This window comes from Bombus vancouverensis, chromosome 10, assembly GCF_051014615.1.
Source record: "Bombus vancouverensis nearcticus chromosome 10, iyBomVanc1_principal, whole genome shotgun sequence".
Taxonomy (NCBI): domain Eukaryota; kingdom Metazoa; phylum Arthropoda; class Insecta; order Hymenoptera; family Apidae; genus Bombus; species Bombus vancouverensis.
The window spans coordinates 1,163,458-1,184,797 of NC_134920.1; the positions used below are offsets into that span (position 1 = coordinate 1,163,458).

The 21,340-nt window shown below is 35.4% G+C and overlaps 1 protein-coding gene and 1 long non-coding RNA gene across 3 annotated transcripts in view; both read left to right on the top strand.

The window, feature by feature from the left end:
- The window catches only part of LOC117159204 (very long chain fatty acid elongase AAEL008004), a 35,429-nt gene extending 14,117 nt beyond the window's left edge, over window positions 1-21,312 (top strand). Inside the window, exons 3-6 of one of the 2 annotated variants that reach the window (XM_033338826.2) lie at window positions 8,698-8,888; window positions 17,986-18,123; window positions 19,196-19,438; window positions 19,521-21,312. In XM_033338826.2, the coding sequence (XP_033194717.1) occupies window positions 8,698-8,888; window positions 17,986-18,123; window positions 19,196-19,438; window positions 19,521-19,868 (920 nt within the window). In that variant the 3' untranslated portion in view covers window positions 19,869-21,312. Of the gene's footprint in view, window positions 1-8,697; window positions 8,889-15,117; window positions 15,287-17,985; window positions 18,124-19,195; window positions 19,439-19,520 lie in introns of those variants that run through there. The other variant, XM_076622041.1, reaches the window with a different exon arrangement.
- On the top strand, window positions 15,293-17,186 carry LOC143303231 (uncharacterized). Its single transcript, XR_013059332.1, has 2 exons — window positions 15,293-15,673; window positions 15,780-17,186. It is a non-coding gene; the product is annotated as an uncharacterized LOC143303231 (long non-coding RNA).
- Window positions 21,313-21,340: the final 28 nt, after the last annotated feature.

Below are 21,340 nucleotides of genomic sequence, written 5' to 3' on the forward strand. Positions count from 1 at the left end.
AGAAAGGCAATATGCAATTTTGTTAGCTCTGTTAAAGACTCTTTATCTTTAGATTCTTTAATTGATGAAGTCACATTAGATAGGATCAGGTCAGATTAGATTAGATCTTGTAAAATGATATAGATACTTCTGATGTTAATACAACGATGTATATATCCAATAATATCGATACGTACATAATAAATAGTAAAACATATTATTGCCATATTTTTCAGTAAGTAATTTAGTTTTATAGTCTAATAATTTCATAAAAAGGTAGTAAACAATCCCGCTAACTCACCATTAATTTGGACACTTCTGTAAAATTTACGTACTGTATTACCTACGAATCATGCAAAATATTCATATACTTAGGGAATGTCCAATATTTTGTCATAAAAATACGATTATTTCGTCATCTTCGTTTCATCTTATACAATCTAAATAGAACATATGTTCTATGAATAGTTATAACATATGTATTCGTTTCTAAACGATATCAGAATGAAGCATCCTTTACGTTCTTTTTGAGGGGGAAGAGTCTACCCTAAGTATATTCGAGAATTATCGAAAGTCACGGAAAGATGAAGTTTTGCCACGATGATGGTGGTGATGATCGTAGGTCCTGAAAGAGTATATTACATATATTCTATACATATATAATAGGAGGGTTGAAAGCTCATTTAGACGGTTGCGTTGCTCGGTCGCACAGCTCGGGTTTCTACGCCTTCGTGAATTGATTCATGAGGACGACGATGTAACCGTTACACGACTTACGAGCTGTTAAGGGACTCAAATTGACCAGTCCTCTTTTCATGTTCCCATGCTACACGGTACGTGGATTATCGATTTAATACTGACAAGCCAATAGGCCGTGTTTTCCGCTAATTGTATCCCATGTAGACCAAGAGACGCCCTTGCCTGATTACACCCAAGCTGTGTTGTGCCACTGGAATCCGTTCTTGCATTTACATACGATGCTCATTCGGCTAAACGTTGTAGCCACGAGGATCGCGTCAAACAAACCGGTTAGGATAAGATCATGCCCCGGTGCGCGCATGACAAAAATATTTGTCTTTAGTTTTAAACGTCACAGCTACTGCAAATACCTTAACATTATCGACTCCACTTTGAAATAAACTTCATCTCTTATACTTCCATCTTTATAGGAGCTCTTTAAATATTTCCATACGTGTCTTGTCGAAACATTCGAATAAAATAAATGATTTTTAAATGAGTTAGTATATTGCTAAGTAAGTTAATTAAACACGTTTCTAAAGTTTTTACTAGAATTACTACTTTTTACTACAACGTCAACTTAAAAATCGGAGAAGGCAATTGTCAAAAGTATTGGCACATCATTGTGTTTATTGTAACATTTGCATACTAATTAATCTGAGTATATTAAATTTTGCATCATCTGATAGATAGTATTTTCATACAACTATAAAAATTTGACACTATGAAAACGAATAAAGAAGACGTTTCATTGGAAAATAAGGATATATGCAAATACTTTTTGTAGCCACTACTACAACTTGTCATTCGGATTTCTAGTCTCGATATAATAATTTATTTAGAAATCTCCTATGTTTTAATGCCTTGTTTTATTTCTGCTGAAGATAAAATACTACATTTATGTTCGGTCAATTAAAGTCGATCAATCTGAAATCGATCCGTTGTCTATTCGTGATTATAGAAATCACTGGTTAAAGTACAACCTGCTCTGCAAGTGAAATTAATTACGTTGATAACGTGAAAATCGAATTTCTCTTATTGGTCAAGATAATAGGGTAGATTTAGTAGGCTGATTTTCTTTTCAAACATTTCTTCTTCTATCCACTTACCCCAAAGTTCACCTCGTAATTATTTGCTAACTAAAAATTCGTTGGACGAATTACGTCCGCATCGACTGACGTTCCTAGTGGAAAGGAAAAACAAACGAGTTGGTTTCTTGGTGGAGAACGATGGAAAATATGGGCTTATATCGTAAGAGTGTCCAGCGGTGCGTGTTCCTGTGGACGTTCCGGTCATATGAGTGCAGAGGTAATTTGGCGGAAATTCTGTCAAACGCCTCCTGAACTAACTCTCCCGCGTCTTCCTGCGGAGGGTTGAATAAAAAAATACTTGTAAAATTTATCCAAGCTAACGGACGACACCGAAGAGGACTGTTCTCGAGCCGACTGAATTTTTCACGCACGAGAATTATCATCTTATCGTGTTGCATTCCTGTGTTTCTGCGATAAGGGAATCGTCTGGTTATTATCGCAATTCGTCAACCATGCACACAACTTATTAGGAAAATGTGAACAACACAATTAAATACAGAGCGATGCGTTTTATAAAGTGTATCTCGATGATAATTGATAAAATAATGTATTCCTATGATGACAAATACTTTCTAAAGCGATTTATCGAGGGGCTCAACATACATTTTTCTACTACAATAGAACTTCATTTATTCTGTTATTCTGTTATTCAGTTAATATTTATAGTAGAAGTTCATTAATTTTCCATGGTATCTAGTATTTTTCGTTTATTTAATAAATATTTAAAAATTGTTCAGATAAATGAATTCACTCAGCAAAGTGAGTTCAATTAATCGGGCATCAACTAAATTTTCATTGCAATAAGCGGAATTCAAATATGTAAAGGAGTTCTATCGAAAAGCTCACTTTTCTTAAACTAAAGACTATAGCTTGTGCCACTTGTCTTCCCCCACTTTCCTCCCTTCAACTGCTGCTAACATGAAAAATATACTTTTTGATATACAATAAAACTCCTTTTACCCGAACCTATAGGGTGACGAACAATTCGTATAATAATTAATTGGAATACATATAATAAGATCCTTATAATTACATATAATTGATCCTTTTTACTATTAGTGATTTCTCGTTCATATAATTCAGAAGATCGCGTTTAGATAAATGGAATCAATAGGCAGCAGTTCATTTAATCGTTCTTAAGTAGAATTCCGTTTCTATAAGTAGTATTCAGATAAATGGAATTCTACTGTGATGTGATATTCATTCGTAAGGGGAGTTATTTCAAGAAATGATCATTAAAACGATTTATAATGAAACGTTCGATGTAAAGTTATATTTATCAGAGATAATGTGTGTGTGCGGCAGTTACAGCAATAGCTTTTTTGTTCCGTATGTTTTTAATCCATTTCATTGGATAAACGATACGAGTGCGAACGTTTTTCTCCCTCCTATTCGACGACTGAATAGAGTCCAATTTTCCACAAGATTGCTATACGTGTTTGGAGCTCATAGGCTTTCTCAAAATCGAATTTTGATATTGTGATCTTTTAAAAAGCCCTCGTAACAGTGACAGTGTAGAAATATATTAAATAAATGTTATTCCAATGACCACGGAAGCGTTTGTTGAATTATGGATTTGAGATATTTTTAGTAATAATGAAGATGGAAATGCATTTCATTACTATTCCACTTGTTACATGAAATTTTATTGCGTAATCGAAATATCATTAATAATAAAATACAATAGTGAATCTCTATTATGTGACCTTCAGTCATAATAGAATTCTAATTATTCGAACACAATTCAACGAAATTACATTTTACTTAATGCTTTATTGACTGAACTACTGCCGATTGAATCTATTTATCTGAACATGAACTAGTATTGTGAAAAATATTAGAAAAATATTAATTGTAGAATAGAAAAATAATAGAATCGTGGAAGATGGAATGAACTCATATTACATTTATAAACTGTTTCAAATTCAAATAGATAGAACTCCACTCTATTTAGCGTTTAGCTTACAGAAAGAGGTTTCATGCTCTTTAATCCGACAGAGAAATACTATTGTAGAAAAAGGAAGAGTAGGTCACTAGTAAATTTAAAACAAATAAGTATATTTCACTTATATGAACTATGTACATATCTTTTTTCAACAAGTTCAGATAAATCCTACTGTACTCATATGAACTGTTCGTTCTCCGATGGCTTCAGATAAATAGAGTTCTACGGTAAATCCGCAATATGGCTAACACCAAGGATCGACGTAACAAAATTAGGGTTTGGCTACACTGGGAGCCACAGGTAAGCTTTCATGGACGAATCAACATGAATGGCTAACATCAGGAACCACAGAGGATGTAGTGGACGAACCAACGTCTGGTTATTGAACTGAGAACCACTAAGGTGCCAGTGCAAGGACGTACCGACATTTGGTTACCCTCGGGAGCCACTGAGGTGATGGTTTGTAGACCTCGTAATCTGCTATCCAGTGATATATGTACCTCAAGCAAAGGTATATCAATTCGAGATGTCCGCTGGTTCATCCGTTAATTATTTCAAGGTAGATTTTGAAAGGAATAAAGTGAAACAGATTTAAAAATGTGATAGCGCATTCTAGTGAAAGATCGAGAGTTACAACGTAGCTTGAAATAACTTGGATTGCAAACTTCTATGAAAGGTACCAAGCGCGCGACTTTTGCTCTTTTCGAGCTTTATTTGATGAGTGATGCAGTGTTTCTCAGAAAATTATTGAATATACTTGAACGTGCTTGTAAAAGATTAAAATCCTGTTTTACAATGACCAACACGTACAAAGTATAAAATGCATCAAGGCAAACTCGAATCTGATTTCGATACGACATTCTGAATATAACTTCAAAGCTGCTGTGATGCTCCAAAATTTAACTCTTTAAGTACCCGCAAAATTTCATAATTTTGTAGGTGTTTAAGTACTTTACGATATAACGTCATGCGTTATCTCATATGGCAATCCCAGCTGAGGGTACGCTAGATTAAACATGTTTTGCTTCCGTGTATTGAAATACTGTATCACGAGATGTCGTTGCAAAGAAAAATGGAAAGAATTACATAATTTTATTTAAAGCCTGTGAAAATATGGAGGACGTTTGATTCGATCGATACTATCGTTAACATGCATTTATTTTTATGTTAATTATTTAGAATTATGGACGTCAATTACGTTTTACGTAGTAATATAAATGTTCTGCTAACAACATTCGTTCTTGGAAAAAGCGTATATGCTGAATTTTCCGTTCAAGCCATTTGAAATTGTGGTAGAGTAAATATTCAACCATGCATGTGTTAAAACAACTCCATAAAAATTAAATTTATTGTTTTGATGTCTAATACATCTTAGATAATACACTCTTCCTTGATAATTATGTTGTTTGCACTATTAACAAAATTGTAAGGCATAAGCAAAACTATTAATCACGTATACACGTATAACGTGCGGTCTGAATGGAAAGTAACCAAAAATCGGTCCTGCATAGAAAGTGTTAATAGATGATTGGTTATGATATGGTTACCGACTTCCTGCCGGAAAGGCAGAACTTTGACATCAAGCCAGGTGTGCGATCGCAGACTTTATAATCTACTTTTAAATCATATGCCGATTGCTCCACATTACAACGCTCATATAACAATGTTAAGTTGCGAAATGTCCACTCGCCTTTAGCGAATGGAGAATGTCACTTTGCTCCATACTTCCTCTCCATTTACATTGTTATGTAACCTTTGTATACCGTGATCATAGACACGTCGAAGCGCGATTTCTGCGTTTACATTAGCGAGATTGCATTACGTCAAATGATTCGACATAAAGACTGTGAGAAATATTTTTTATAATTCTTGATACCTTTGGCTCTTTGTCAAATATACATCGCGCAATGGCTTGCCAATTTTAATTTACAATGGCTTACGAAAATATTTAGATATTTGTAGGAACTTCTTGAAAATTTATTGTGTACGTTGTACGAAACATTTTGGAACGACTCTGAAAATATAATGTAGTAGTTTCGTATATTTACTTCAAGCATACATTTGACAGATAGCATTCAAGTATTTCACTAGGCAATTAGATAGATAGATAACTTTATTTTCCTATAGATAACTTTTATTTTTCTGCCTTTTGGCTTTAAAAAGGGGGTTGACAAGTAGTTGTGCCTACAAAATCAATATACACACATATTGCAATAAGCCTCAATATTCAGAGGAATCATCTTCAACAATTGTAACAATTATTATACGCTTAAGATGGATCTTGGTGTCCTATTCTAATTTTTTTTATTAAATATATGTTTGCAGTAAATAAATTCTATATGCGTATACAGATTGAGTCCAAAGTTTACCAATATAATCGCAATTGTCGTGTTTCGTTACCATGCTAATGAAATTTCAAGAAGCTTGGTATAATAAGACATGGTACATTCGCACAAATTTTCTGTGGTAAACAGTCAAATACTTCCATGACCGATGTAGAGATCGACCAATGGTCAATCATTGCGACACGTGACTAGGAAAAAAGACGTCCCTTGCTGGAAAATGTGGTACATTTTTAATAATTCTGTTGCATCCTTTAGATCATTCAAAATCCAATAGTGTTTTTTTTTTATTTCATATATTTCTTATAAGTTTGAGAAAATATGGATGGTTGGCGATACACGTGATTTCTTATTTTGAGTATTCGCTAGTTTCCCTTAAAACATTAAACATTCTTTTGTTTGTTAAAACAAGAATAAGATAGGATGTAAAAACGGGGCATAATAATTCTTGCATTATGTAGCAAATGATAATACATATAATTATGATTATGTAAAAAATGATAAAAGCATAATGTAAAAAATGATTTGTCACCAAAATACAAAAGATAAATTCACGATGTCGTATCATTAACAGAAAAAAGATGTTTTTCGACTTCGAGTTCATTAATACCTGTTTGTTAGTATTGACTAATATCGTGTGATCGTTAATTCCGTTACGTAGAAATAACTATGTAATGTATATTTTTATCCATTTTTCAAATAACCCAAGTAACATAGAGATTGGCAAAATTTCCAAATATCTCAGTGTTTTGAGAAACGATGAATAAGATACGATATTAATGTGTAAAGAGTGTATTTGCTGCAAGAAACTTTAACGTATGTAACTGCATATTGAAATAATTAGCCCGTTTTCCTTTCCTTTATGTCATACTTTCATGTCATTGTTTTCCATCGTGATCCATGTTCTTAATTACACTATTGCCGTCGAAATTTGAGTTGTAGATAGTAAACATTAAAACGATGTAATCGTAAAAACATGATCTCACATATTTTATTTATACTTACACACTTTTCATAAATTTTGGGGCATCTTATATAAAACATGATTATGAACTGAAATTATCAACAAAACGATTATCGAGCAAAATTTTATGTTCATCCAAAACCGTTGTACAGTATTAAGAGTTACAGAAATATAACAATAACGCATCAGTCCTCAAAGTATCCTAATCTAAACTCGATTGAAGAATTTTGAGCAAATTGAATGAGTTATTCCGAGAATTTAGATAATAAAATTATTTACAGTAGATATGTATAAAATCGAATGATAATGAAACAAAATAATTATATAAATGTCAAAATTGTTGCAGATGTGGCCGATATACATACGAAAGAAAATTCATTTTATATTAATATTAAATAATAATATCGAATATATGGGTTCTTTATAGCCTAAGGTTTTGTGTTTTTAGGTTTTATAATTTCCTAATGATTTATCAGGTTTACTTAGTTTTCCGTAAGTGCTCTAACACTCATGGACGGGGTTAGGTTGGAGTTAGGTTAGGGTTGGGTACCTCGTAGAATGGGATTATAAGATATTCTGTTGTACACCTTATTGGTATCAAGGGGTAGCAATTACAAGCTCGTTCTTCCCATGAAAAGACTGGCTAAATCGACATATCGATTAGAATTTTTTCCACTGCGTGTATATGAAACGTTCGATTAACTTCTCTTTTATAAAAACCAAACACTCGGTAAACGTGGCTCGCGTTACTGTTTGAATAGCGTGCCGTCGACCCGCTAACAGTTTCAATTTTCTCCGATACATACAAAAGAGTTCAATCGGCCGTTAAAGTAATGTACTTGGATTACCCTGTTCTTTTTTAAATATAATCATGGTGTTAAAGAGGTTAACGAACCGGGAAGCCTACCACTTTATTGTTGCTTAATGACAGGAAAATCATCATAACGAGGTTTATCGTACCGTGACGTCGATGCATAAAGTTATGGAAAAAATAAAAGTACCACCGGGGGAGGAGGAGAAAAAAGAAGAAAAAAGGAGTGTAACGAGAAGTAACGATTGTTTACTTTCTATTCGTCGGTCGTTAAAGAATCGCTGGATGAAGAACCGATAATTAAACGCGGCTTTAACATTATTACTAAACCGAGCAGGAGAGCGAGATTTAATTAGCGATAACCACAAGAACGAAGTGGACGTGGATTTCACGCTTACTCACGCTAACCCTCGTTGATATGAAATTGCTCGCAGTGGTATCTTTCATTTGCTTGAGTATTGGTCTCTAGTCGAGCACGTCGCATATGCCTACGTTCTTAATATACTTGTACTTTTCTAAATAGAGAGACCGTTTGCGCCAATCTCCCAATTTCAAGAAGCCCGAGAGTCATTGTTCACGAATCATTCCCATCGAGCGCCGATTAGCCGAACTTTGAGTTTATAGCCGTTCGATTTCTATTTAATCACGGTCGAATCGATAGCTCGAGCAAAAAGAAAGGGAACACATTTTTTACCTTTCGAAAAGTTCGATGTCGCGCGTCAAACGACTATGTATTTATCGAATAATGGATAAGAGAAATAATCGTTCGTAAACAATTGTAATCGCGATTGTCGTTCGTTCTAACGGTAGCTGTATTCTGATTCTAGATCCCCGGGTGAACAATTGGGTGATGATGAGCAGCCCTTTTCCAACGATGGCGATATGCCTATCTTACGCTTATTTCAGCAAGGTTTTGGGACCGAGGATAATGGAAAATAAAAAACCTTTCAAACTTCGAGGAATCCTGATAGCGTACAACTTGGTTCAAACACTATTCTCCACATGGATCTTCTACGAGGTTCGTCTTGCTTATTTGTAACTTTTTCTTCTCTCTATATTCATTTACTTTTTCTCAGGGAAACGTGATTTCGTACAGAGTGTACGTACAGAAATAGATAATCGACAGCAAGTTATTCTACGATACACGTGAAAATAAGTCGAGAATCGAGAATAACAAAATTGCATTGAATGTCTCGTTTTTGAGAAAGTTTAATTTCAAAATTCAATAACAGTCTTGTTATTCTTGATTTTCGTCTTACTTCGAATTGTAGAATCTCCTCTAATTTTACTTGTTCTGTAAACTTAGGACCATTAAAAGACCAAATTATATATGTATACACGATAAGATAGGGTTATCAGAGTCAAGCTAATTTGTCAAATTTGATTATAAGCAACTTTTAAGCGATATAACTTTAGAAAAAAACTGTTTGACACATTATTAGTAACGCGATAAGCAGTGAAATATTTCACGCAGTTACATCGATAGCTCACCGATTATAAATTTCTACCAGGATATAACTTCCACTCGTGAAAAGGAAAGATGTTTGTTCAATTAATGTCGGCATTTTCAGTTGTAATTATCGTAATTCAGTAACGTGTGTATATTACTATATAATTAATAACCATACGATTATTCGAATCATTTTTTCGTTTTTTGATATGTCCTTTTGGTGGACTTGACGTACACGGTACTTTCTCATTCTTTCGTTACTATATTAAAGACTAACGATCGCAATTTTGTACAAGTTTGACTATTCTGTAGAAAGTTCAAGATTGAACTTTATGATGTTGGAGCTTAGGTGACTCGAATAACTCTGCCTTACTATATTGGCACAGAAATGAACGCGAACGATTGTCCCTCGCTTAGCCGACAAACTCGTTCAAGTAATCCCATTCCGACGTATCATCGATCACGCCTAGAATAATTAATGGTCGGTCTCGACAACGATATGCCCCCTACCCCCTTCTTCGTGAAAGTTATTGCCTGTCGGCTACGATGCGCCGGTGCTTCGTGGCTTGCATAAGCCATTCCTTCGACCAGTCAATGAAATTCATCGCGTCGATGAAAAACCCGCGAAATAACGTATCGACTCGCCATTTCCATTTCTTAGTTTTTCCATCCTATTCACCAGTGTTGACCTGTGCCAGGTACACGCGTAAAACCAGAGGAATGAAATTTTTCCTATAGACCAAAGAAAATTGAAAGAAACGCCTTGTTATTTCGCCTATAAACCCAATTACGTTTCTTTAAATCTTACTTAATTCATATTGTTAGTAGTGTTGGATTTTTAATTCAGCATTTCGAAAACCAAAATGGTCAACTCCACTCTTTGCAAGTTCTACGATTTTATTGTTAAGGTAGACGATTAACAATCGATTTTCATAAATTTATTCATTGCAAAGGAAAAAAAGGATAAATAAAGAAATTCCAAGGTTCTAGAATTTTAAGAAATAATGTTTTTTAAATGACCACATTCTGAATGACTTCCAAGTAGCTGAATTGTTTATACGGACAAAGAGGAGTTTATAAGACAAAAGGTACGAAGAAATACTATAATTTCACGAAAGAGAAATATTCGTCAAGGCAAGGGGAATAAATATAATATATGTGCCCCAGAATAGATGACTGTAACTAACACGGCAAAGGATGTTTAGTATAAGAGTTGATCACAACGTACCATTTTTAAACTTTTTTTGTTCACCGCTATAAGTTAAACGATCCCTTTATGCGACAGAACAAGCGTGTTAAAGGGGGAAAGTAGTCGCGTAATGTTGGAATACGATTTATAAAAGATTAATTTTAACTTCAAGAAATGAGTTTTTATATAAAATAACTTTATAAAATAACTTTCACTTTAGTGCTAGTAAACCGATGAGCTTCCTACGATTATTTCGCACAAGGTTCTTATAATATATTATATTATATTATATTATATTATATTATATTATATTATATTATATATATGCTATATATATATTATATATATGCTAACCAATTACAAGAAATATGCATTTGAAATTTGAAAAAATCGCATATTACTACGTATTCAGATATTGAAACCCATCAACCAACAAGAACTGCACAGCAATACACAATTTTCCCGAAATCTAAATGCCCTTTTCCCATAATTGTTTAGCCATTTACGATTAAAATTAGAGATATGTTTATTCCACATATTAAAACTATCACCATACATCAAATTTCGTTAAAATCATTACACCCCTAATTCAGAAAAAATGTCCCCGTCCCTAATGCACCATGTTTCAAATCTCACGATATATGGGTGTATTTGAACAAATAGGTCCTATTAATAATAATGAGAATAATGAGATAATGCCCGCAATCTCAGAATGTGTAATATCGAATTTTCGGTTTACTTGTGGTCACATCGAATGGATCGATAATACTTTTCTTTGGGTCACGGTAACGGCTCGCGTTTAATTGATTGGTTCAAAGTGGAAGGAACGTAAGATTCCATGGAATCGATTTGAATCGATTTCCTATTTTGTGAAAATAGAAACCGTCTCCACGCATCCACGTGCTCCTGTGTCTGATGAGGGTCAGGAATGCGCGTACGTATTTAATGAAATACAGATCGTATTTGGTTTGTGCTTAGTATGTCGCATGCACGCTTCGATACAGTTATCTCGTGAGAATCGTACTCACGTAGGAATACGTTGCGTTACTTTCTACGAGTTCTTCGTTGATCCAATTATTATTCGGTTAGTCGATTACGTACCGATTGTGATTAGAAACATTCTGATAATCAAAGAATTGACCACTGGGACTGAAAATCAAGATCAACAATCGAATTTCTTAAATACTCTTTTACTTCGACTGCTTTCTCTCTTCTCCAGAGTTCTTTTTTATTTGCTCTATGCTCGCTGTTTCTTATCTTTCCATGAAATAACATGAACTTCCGCATCAATTCTTTTTATGTATTCGAGCCTCGTTTCAACAAAACTCATCGATACGTATTCTGAAATACATTTTGAATATTTGTCGCAAGAAAATCTCGATGAAGCTAAAATAAGATGAAAATCAAGTATAAAAATATTGCGTTTTCGGTTGTGCTTTTTAGTTATTATCAATTGAAAATTAACCGAAATATTCCTGTGCGCCAGTAAACCTCCTTATACGAACGAAATTAGGACAGCCTAAACAGCGGGGTGCATAGAGATGCTCAAATCATGTTGTATATATCGTGCTTATTGTCTACTTCGTTTGAAAGAAAACAGATTGTACTGAACATGTACTGTAATATAAAACGATTGCTATTTTCGTTACCATTCTTCTGTGGATATCCGCGGACGGGACAATCGGTGTGCGTATATAAAATTTGTATAAACGTTGTTTATATGTGCTATTATTTAGTAATTATTTATAGAGGCAAAAGATTAGAGGAAACATTAATCCTGCCAATTCGAAAATTCCATAAGGCGGTTTTCGATATGCTGGATTTTAATGAGAAGGCAGATATAATGTTTAATCTACGATTTTTCTTACAAGACATCGCGCAGGATAGTTTACGTTTTCGAATGTCGTAATTTTCTTCTCTACGACTTGTACGAAGGAAGCTGCTGTCTCCTTCGTGCTATCGTTCAATTTGAGGATCTCTGTGCAGCTCGCTTCTTAGGCTGACCTACTTTCGTTCGTGTAAGCAAGTTTGCTCATGCACAGGGATACTTCGGCTAATTTTTAATTGTCAGTGACTAAAAAACAAAGCCGAAAACACAATTTTTTCATCCTTGAGTTTCATCCTGTTTTAACTTCAAGAATCACCCCTTAGATCTTTTTACACATGTAGCTAAACACCTTGTATACTTCATTGATACGTATCTTGATATTCGTCTCTAACAACTGTTGGAAGAAAGCCTTCATGGCATACTTAATGAGTGTTTATTAGTATCTGAAAAGTATGAAACAACATTAAGAACAATCTTTTAGTATCTACGCTACTAATAGCAATTAATCATCATCAATCATTTAAAATGGCAACGATGAAAATCTTCCGGTTAGATAAGGAAAGTGTATCCACTCGATTATTCTAAGAAGCACTGAATCATAATGCTTTGATCGACTTGATAATATATTAAGTAATAGATCAGAATTAGGGCTTTAGTTTCAAAAATATAAAGTGTCGCGATTAGATTTATCAATAAATCTCATGCGTTTAAATATAATACGCAACGCGTTAAGAAATTAAGAATTTAGTTACATAATTCCTAATCGTTGTGCACCATGCGGGCGGTTGCCTGCCTCTGAAATAGGAAATACTACGGATTTTAATCTCTTTTAACATAACTGCGTTCTAACATAATTTCATTTTAACCCCTTAACCTACGATTTACGTTCGAGAATTTTTGGCCGATTTACGTTTGGTCCGATCATCTACTACGGGCTATGCCCGTAGTTGTAGATTAAGGGGTTAACGCGGCAAATTTTACGTAGATATTGTCGATTCCTATCATATGGCATACAGCGGATGTAGAAAATATTTGTACACTCATTAAAACGGAATAATTCTTTTAAAATTGACAAACATTTACTAGATGACGCGAAAGAAGATTTTGAAAAAGTTACAACTTTATGGTCTCTATCTGGACCTGCAATGAGAATTTAAACAACATATGTACATTACTCTCTTTTTCGCAATTCCACCCAGTTGCAACTTTTCTACATTTTTATTTTTTTTTTTTCACACGTCATCTAGTAAACTAATTCTCTTAGATATAATAACTCCCAAAAAATGTCGTTGTTTGGCCAAATTTTACAAAGGTTATTCTGTTTTAAAGAATGTACGAATACTTTCTATCCCCACCGTATATCGAGAGAAAAACTAATGTTTATAGAACAAGGAGGTTTTAATTTTCCTTATCAGCTTATAAGTAAGTCTCACTGTACAACAAATCGGCCGAGTTATCGGCCCAATGACTCACAAGTCAAGTGACGTTCATTTCGATAACCTTGCCACAGAAAGGCTTAATTAAAAGAATTGCACATTTACCATTGCCAATACGTCGCGCGTAAAATAATAGAATGGCATTGAAAGTAACTCGAGATCAATCATCCGAACGTTAAAGCCTGCGAACTTACGATGTAAGAGCAGCCTGTTACTACAAGTCCCATTCGTAAATGCATCTTGTGACACAAAAACGTGATTCGAGATGATCTATTGACTCCATACTGTATAAATTGCAACATATATACACATACATATACACAAACATATTACACGCGTGTGTAACAGACGTTTCAAGTTTTTCAACTTCGAATTATCAGGAAAAGATGAACCGATTCATTCAAATTCTTTATCTCTTTATTAAAATTTATCTAATACTTCTATCTCTTAATGCATGAAGTCATTTCTACTGAAGATACATGCTATGATAATCATGTTTCAAAAAATCCAGATTGAAATTAATACGTATTTATTAACTTTTCATGTCGACAATATATGTATTCTCAATAGATAACCCGGCTAACATGTTAAATATCCTCGCGAACTGACGAATGCGACGAAGAATCTATGAATCGATCCTTTACTAAGAAATATTTATCATTGGCCGCTTATCTTGCAAAGAGTCCCGCCCTTTCCGCAAAAAGCCTTCTTTTTGGCGGACCTTTTTCCAAAGAATCGATTTAGGAAGCGCATTAGTCACGCTGAGCGAGTGTCGAAAGTACTTTCGTTGTGATGGCCGTGGTGGTGGTGGTCGCCGTCGTCGTCATCGGGGAGCAGCTACTAGTACGCCGTGAAGGTCTAAGCCGACCGTTTGGTTTTGCCATTGGAATGAGGAGAGCATCGCTGTAGAGTATCGTAATGAGCAGAAACGTAATTTTCGTGACACGATGACACGATTCCGCGCGACACGTATCCCGCGAGAGCAGGTGCGAAATTCGTTACGTTGATCTGGATAGACACAACCTCTGTTGTTCATGTGCGTCAGGATATTATTTTGAAAGGCAAGAAATAGTAACTGTGTAATTGTCGTTTGAATCCCAGTTTCAGACATGCTCGTAAGTATCGTCGATACTGTCCAACACTTCCTGTACAAACAGTATCTTTTCGGGCATAGATTGTTCCAACGTTTCGTATTGCAGTTGGCGTAACTAGAGTTCCACGGAAACCTTACTACCACGTTACATCACACCGAACGCTACACACGATATCGGTGTGTCCTTAGACTTCTGAGTTACTGCAAACTAACTGCAATGCCGGTGAAACATTTTACTGAAAGGGGCACGGTTTTACGCCCGAAAAGCCTCGAGAATCTCGTTCTAGCTTTCTGGAGACGTGCACGGAACAATGAACGCGATAGATGGCTAGAAGTCACCTTTATTCGTCGTTTCGCGGGCAAAAGCAATGGAGAAATAAAGCCGAACTTGTGACCGTGGTTCACGAAATTCAAATCAAGGTGGACCTACATATGTACGGCGATGAAAAATTATCCTGGCATGCGTATGGTGTTTAACACGACACTACCGCGGCCTTGACACACAATTCCCACAGCCATACGTGCGTTGTGTTCTCGTTACCGAACGACCTACGCTTCAAACTACACCCGAGCTTTCCTAACCCTGTTTAATACGGTCAAGTTTAATGGAATTCCGTGTCCTAGCGTCGATGATACCAATCAAGTTACACGAATCGGATGTCGTGCGTCACGCGATAACCAAAGTCAACGAAATTTGTTGGAGAGCATGATGAACCTAAGGAAAGCTCGGTCGCCTCCTACAGATAACAGAATAATTATGCTTCGACAAATCCTGTCTGCATTCGCGAGCGTTTAAGAATATTTTATGTTTGTATTCTTGAAATCTTGAGATCTCTGAACTATTTCTGTATGCTTCGTCATCTTTTTTTTTTCTTTCCTTTTTGTGTTACATTAATTAACTTAATTTTTTCAGCGGAAAATAAACCTACCACGTTGAAAGAAGAAGAAATATTGAAAGAAGGTTACGAATAGCGTGCTTTTCTATGTCCAGTTTAAAATAGATTACATTGCACGCAACATTATTTCCTTCGTTTATCCGCAAAACGCTCCTTTCATCAGCCTTAATGAGCTACAAAAACATGCTAATTAATTTAAACGGTGTTTCCATTAGAACAATATTATAATGCGCTATTGCCTAAAAATGTGTATACACGTTTGTTAAGTGACTACCAACATTGTTTTACAAACAACAAAAATATTCTACATTACTGGAAATGCTTCATCTTCTATCTAGATATGTAATTTAAATCTTGAACTGTTCGTAGCTAAAGAAAGTATCTTGAAATTAAAATTTGATGGATTCTTCCTAAAGAAGAAAAGCAAACTTGAAATATTTCAATAACAAACTATTGCGATCGCAAATGCATGGAATTTTTCAAGTACATATTAGCGATTTTGTAAGTCACCGTTTGTTTGGTTCTCGAACTATATGAGGTAACTTTATTATATGCGTATATACATTGAATGCAACCTTCACATAGTCACAGTAATACGGCCACGTTCTTTTCTCCGGGGAATCGTATTGTAATATTATATTTATCGATGTGAAATTGCATTCCATTCTACAATATTTATGTGTCTTACAAGGACAAGTGTTTTACCCTCTCAGTTAGAGGCATTAAACGGCTCATTGCCAGTCGATCGAGAAATATCAATTTTAGATGGATATATACTATTGAGTATTATTTGCTTCAAACGCTGTCAATATCGATAGTCAGGTAGGATGAGGTAGGATTCCCCAGTAATGTAAATTAAAAAGGCGATCGTAACGTCGATCGTGTTTCTGTTAATTTGCACGTTTCGAATTTGGCGCACGAAAAGTCCTTCGTGGACAAGATTATTTCGTAACGCTATTTCATGCTCGGTTTGAGCAAAATCATCGCCACTTAACCAATTATCGCGGCCTCGCAAGATTTCTCTTTCGTTACACGTTCCTCAGATCAATTTCGAGCACATACAGTTTCCGCAAATTGGGAATCATTTCCGGTAACATACCACTTTGCAAGCAAAACTGCGATATTTCACATTCGAATTTGACTCTTCTAAATTTGCACTTTTGTTTGAGGAAAGTTTTAAACATTTAATTTAAAGAAGATACAACGAAGCCTCAACGAAGCGAAGATTTAAATAAATCTGTAATTGGTTTGGTATACGTCAAATCGTTACGGACGTAATATCTTCTACCACATTCTTCATTCTTTTGCATCAAAGCAAAGTTACATTTATCGCTAGCCTTTGATGTCCTTACAATACAAATTGTTCACTTGTTAGCCAAATTCTATGTATTTTATGTATAATACATACTTATGCGAACTTCAAAGATTCAAACATTTATAAAATACCTAAAGTTCGATGTAATATTTAGCAGATGAACAAAATTTTTACTTAGGTTCCATTTTTCCACAAAAATGTTTATCTCTATAAATATCCGCAGCCTGGTGCTATTATCAGCGATCTGATCGCGCCACGCTACTTAAGTGTAAATATCCCAGAATTTTCCAGATTCTTTGAAAGCCTGGAACAAAGAGTATAAGATTAGTCTTGAGCATAAACGACCTAATTCAATGTTCAAATACCCTCGTGAGTCAGTGTACGTTGTCCATTCCGGAAATATTGACGAAGAACATAAACACTCCAGTAAGAAAAGGGATAATCGTTAATGGGGATCCAGTTTGCGCTTGCGAATTGATGATTTAGTGTTTTAAGTGATGATTTAATTGATGATTTAGTGATGATAGTGTTTTAAGCGGAAAACCACGCGTAGCCTGATTTTTCGGAAGGAATTGCGAAAATGCAGCCGAAAGGCTACAGGAAACAAACTGCAGTCGCATTGTTCGTGATTCTTGAAGGAGCGCGGGCTTTTAAAATTTAAAACAGTGGCGAAGTCATCTTGCGAAAGAAACAGAGCTGAGGACTCTTTTGTTTCTCCCACTTCGGCTGTTTCCCTGGCTTTTCCTGGCTTCTTGATCGAACAAAGAGAGCGGGAGACTAAGTTTCTCGGTAGAAAGCGAGCGATCGCAATCTATATGCCGATTGTTGTAGTCATAGCCGTATATAGTCGTCTCTCGGTGAATGCACCCCTTTTATTGTTCTCACTTTGCGGTGTTTCCTTGTTTCAGTACTTGATGAGTGGTTGGGCGAAAGGATACAGTTTCCGATGCCAACCGGTCGACTACTCCAACAGCCCCTTGGCTCTCCGAATGGCGAATACATGTTGGTGGTATTACATTAGCAAATTCACCGAGTTCTTCGATACCGTAAGTATCTAAACGACATCCATTTGTACGTGATCGTTGCCGTTGTTTTAATTGATTATCGAGTTAGTCACTATTTTGTCCTCCTTAAATAAAATACCCTATCTATCATTTGAACATTTCTATATGAGGTTAATTTCTAAATTCACGGCTCTATCAATTAATCCTATATTAGAAAAATAGTATGCTTATTATTTCATTTATTTAATTTATTTGATTTCAAGATTACATAAGTATATCTTGAATATTTGAAAAATACTAATTATTACAACATTGGTTATATTACTGATTTTTTTATAAAACTTGCCTACCATAAGAGCCTCTATAATATAACTTTGAAAAAAATGGGAAACTTAGAATATTTCAGCATATCTTAAAAAATGAAAAAGCTAGTAGATGGGGGATTTTATCTAAGGAAGGCAGTATTACTGTTGTTCATTGAACGGAAACATATGCTGCTCTCGTACGACAATGAAACGTTGTGACAATTAATACTTTAAACGTTAGAATAATAGAGCATTCCGGATCATTGAGCAGCTACTTTAATACTAGAACTGCCGACCTCTTAATATGTACGTAAAGTGCAAAATAAAATTTTTATATTTTTATTAATTTAACATTTTTGAAATGAAAAAAAGAAGAAGGAAGTAATTTCTGTAGATCTCCACAATAGAATTCAAATGTAAACTGGATTTCTTATCTGTGGCTTGCTAGATTGAGATTGCACGAAGATTACGCAAGTCTTCTAAAATTTGGTTCATGGCTGGAAGCAGAGAAAAATTGATCTTACATACAGCTAACCGCAAGCTTATATTTTTTTCATAGAAACCGGTAATACGAAGCCGAGTAACGTTTGTCTCCGTTTGAGAAGAGTGCCGCTCAAGTATAAGTTGTCAAGCTGGAAAAAGATTATTTTATAATTTACACTGTGAGGCAACTTGACCTTCTTGAGAAGTCGAGGCGTATAAATTCTAAACGGCCGCTTCTCCTTCTTCACTTTTGAAATTCAATGAAAAATATGATTGCTTTAACGTATATAAATTAAAAAAATATTAATGATGTCATTTTCTTTCAGCTCTTTTTCATTCTAAGGAAGAAGAACCAACACGTGTCAACGCTTCATGTAATCCATCATGGAATAATGCCATTCTCGGTTTGGATGGGTTTAAAGTTCGCACCAGGTGGCCATAGCACTTTCTTCGCTCTCTTGAACACTTTTGTTCACATTGTAATGTACTTCTATTATATGGTGGCTGCAATGGGGCCTGAATATCAAAAGTACATTTGGTGGAAAAAGTACCTGACTACCTTCCAAATGGTAAATCCATTAATCGATAATGATCTGAATTTTCTAATTCTATGTATTCTAGTTTAACACAAGAGGAATCTTCTTTTTCTAGGTGCAGTTCGTGTTGATCATGAGTCACCAGTTCCAGCTTCTATTCACAGAGTGCGATTATCCTCGCGGCTTCATGATTTGGATCGGTTTACATGGCGTGCTTTTCTTAGGTCTTTTTTCGGACTTTTACAAAGCGAAGTATGTGGGCAAAACGAAGAAACCAACAGACAAGAGTTTACAGAATGGTTCGACCGGTCTTTGTATGCCTATATTGGAGGATTCGGTGCCACGACAAAACGGTGTCTCGTCGTACGCGACTATCTACAACAAGGAATACAACAGTTGTTACAGCAACGGTACCAACAACGGTTACGTTGCCAACAATAATACAGAGAAAAAGCTCGCTTAGAACATTCTGATTTTGGTAAAAGCTCGTAAAGAACCATCGAGATACCAAACCACACGATGCAGTTAATCACGCGTTGAATCTCGCCGGCACTTTTGAGGATTGTGCTGTGACTTCGTACACAACGTCTTGTTGATCGATCTAATTCGAGTAGTGACTGCGCGCGGTTCTACAGGAAGATAAACTATGTTAGTTGTAATTCGCCGCGAAGTCTGTGTTCATGTTCACACGTAGAGTCGTCGACGAGAGACCAGTCGCGCATACGTTCGATTTTCTGCTAACGCTTTAAATTATTTCATATTAAACTGTATTAATGGGCTGGCGATTGCGTTTATCGGGATAGTCTAACAAGGTTATATAAGGGGAGTATATAAGAATTATTACTGATAATATATATTATTAATAAGGAAAGGGCTCTTCTGCACTGTATTATTGTGTATCATATGTATGTATAATGGCATCCGCAACCGGATTGTGGGTGGTTCTGAAAATCGTTGCCTCGTCGATGGCTTTACGGATAAAAGCATAAAGGAACGTGAAGAATGACCGAGGAATGCGAAGAGACCAGAGTAAATAAACGGACAAAATTAAAACGCGCACACGATGAGTAAATCAATAATCGATCCTCATCGGAACATTATGTTTTCCGCACGCGATTGGCGACAGCGTTTTATCGCGTGCGTTATGTATGCGTGAACAAGTGTGATCGTTTGTTAGTTATACGTGATTACGAGGCATTTCTTATTGGGACGCATCGAAACGATCCCCTTTACCATATTTCCTTATTGTCCGACTCTGTCTCTCTATTGCCCCGATTGTGTTCAAAGCTTTGGTGTTCGTCGTATAAGTAAGCGTCTGTCGATTCGCATTTGAAAGGAGAAATCGTACCACTCCTTCCTCTCGAAGCTTGATTCTCCTCCTTTTTCATTGAGAGATCGTCGATTAGATCAACTCAGCAAAAGACAGTAGTTCTCCTGAATATGCAACGCTCGAATAGCTTTTTTATTGCTTAAGATCAAGCAACGCAATACTTATTTTCAATAGAATATTCGATGAAATCTACGAATATTTCAGTTGTTATTGCAGAATCAAGCTTCCGAAGAGTTCTAGAAATTCTCGACGAAATTTATCTCTTGTTCACCGTTCGAACTGGTCAAATTGGGGAAAAAGAAGGTTGAACGCCAATCGTTCGAATATATGTACATGTTATAAACGCATGGGGGGGGGGAGAGAAAACGTTTATCTAGGAATCATACAAATCTCTTATTAAGGATACAAACTTTTGTACTCGTCCTATTACGGAAAGATGAAGGTTTTTATTTATGATCGCACAGAAATAAAAAAATCTGACGGAAAAAAAACAATTCGATCCTATAAATTTAATGTTGTATATTTTTACAAAGAAATAGATCAATTGCATAATAAAAGAGACGTTAATGGTGTCAAAGATGTGCTTTCTTGTGAAAGTATTCATA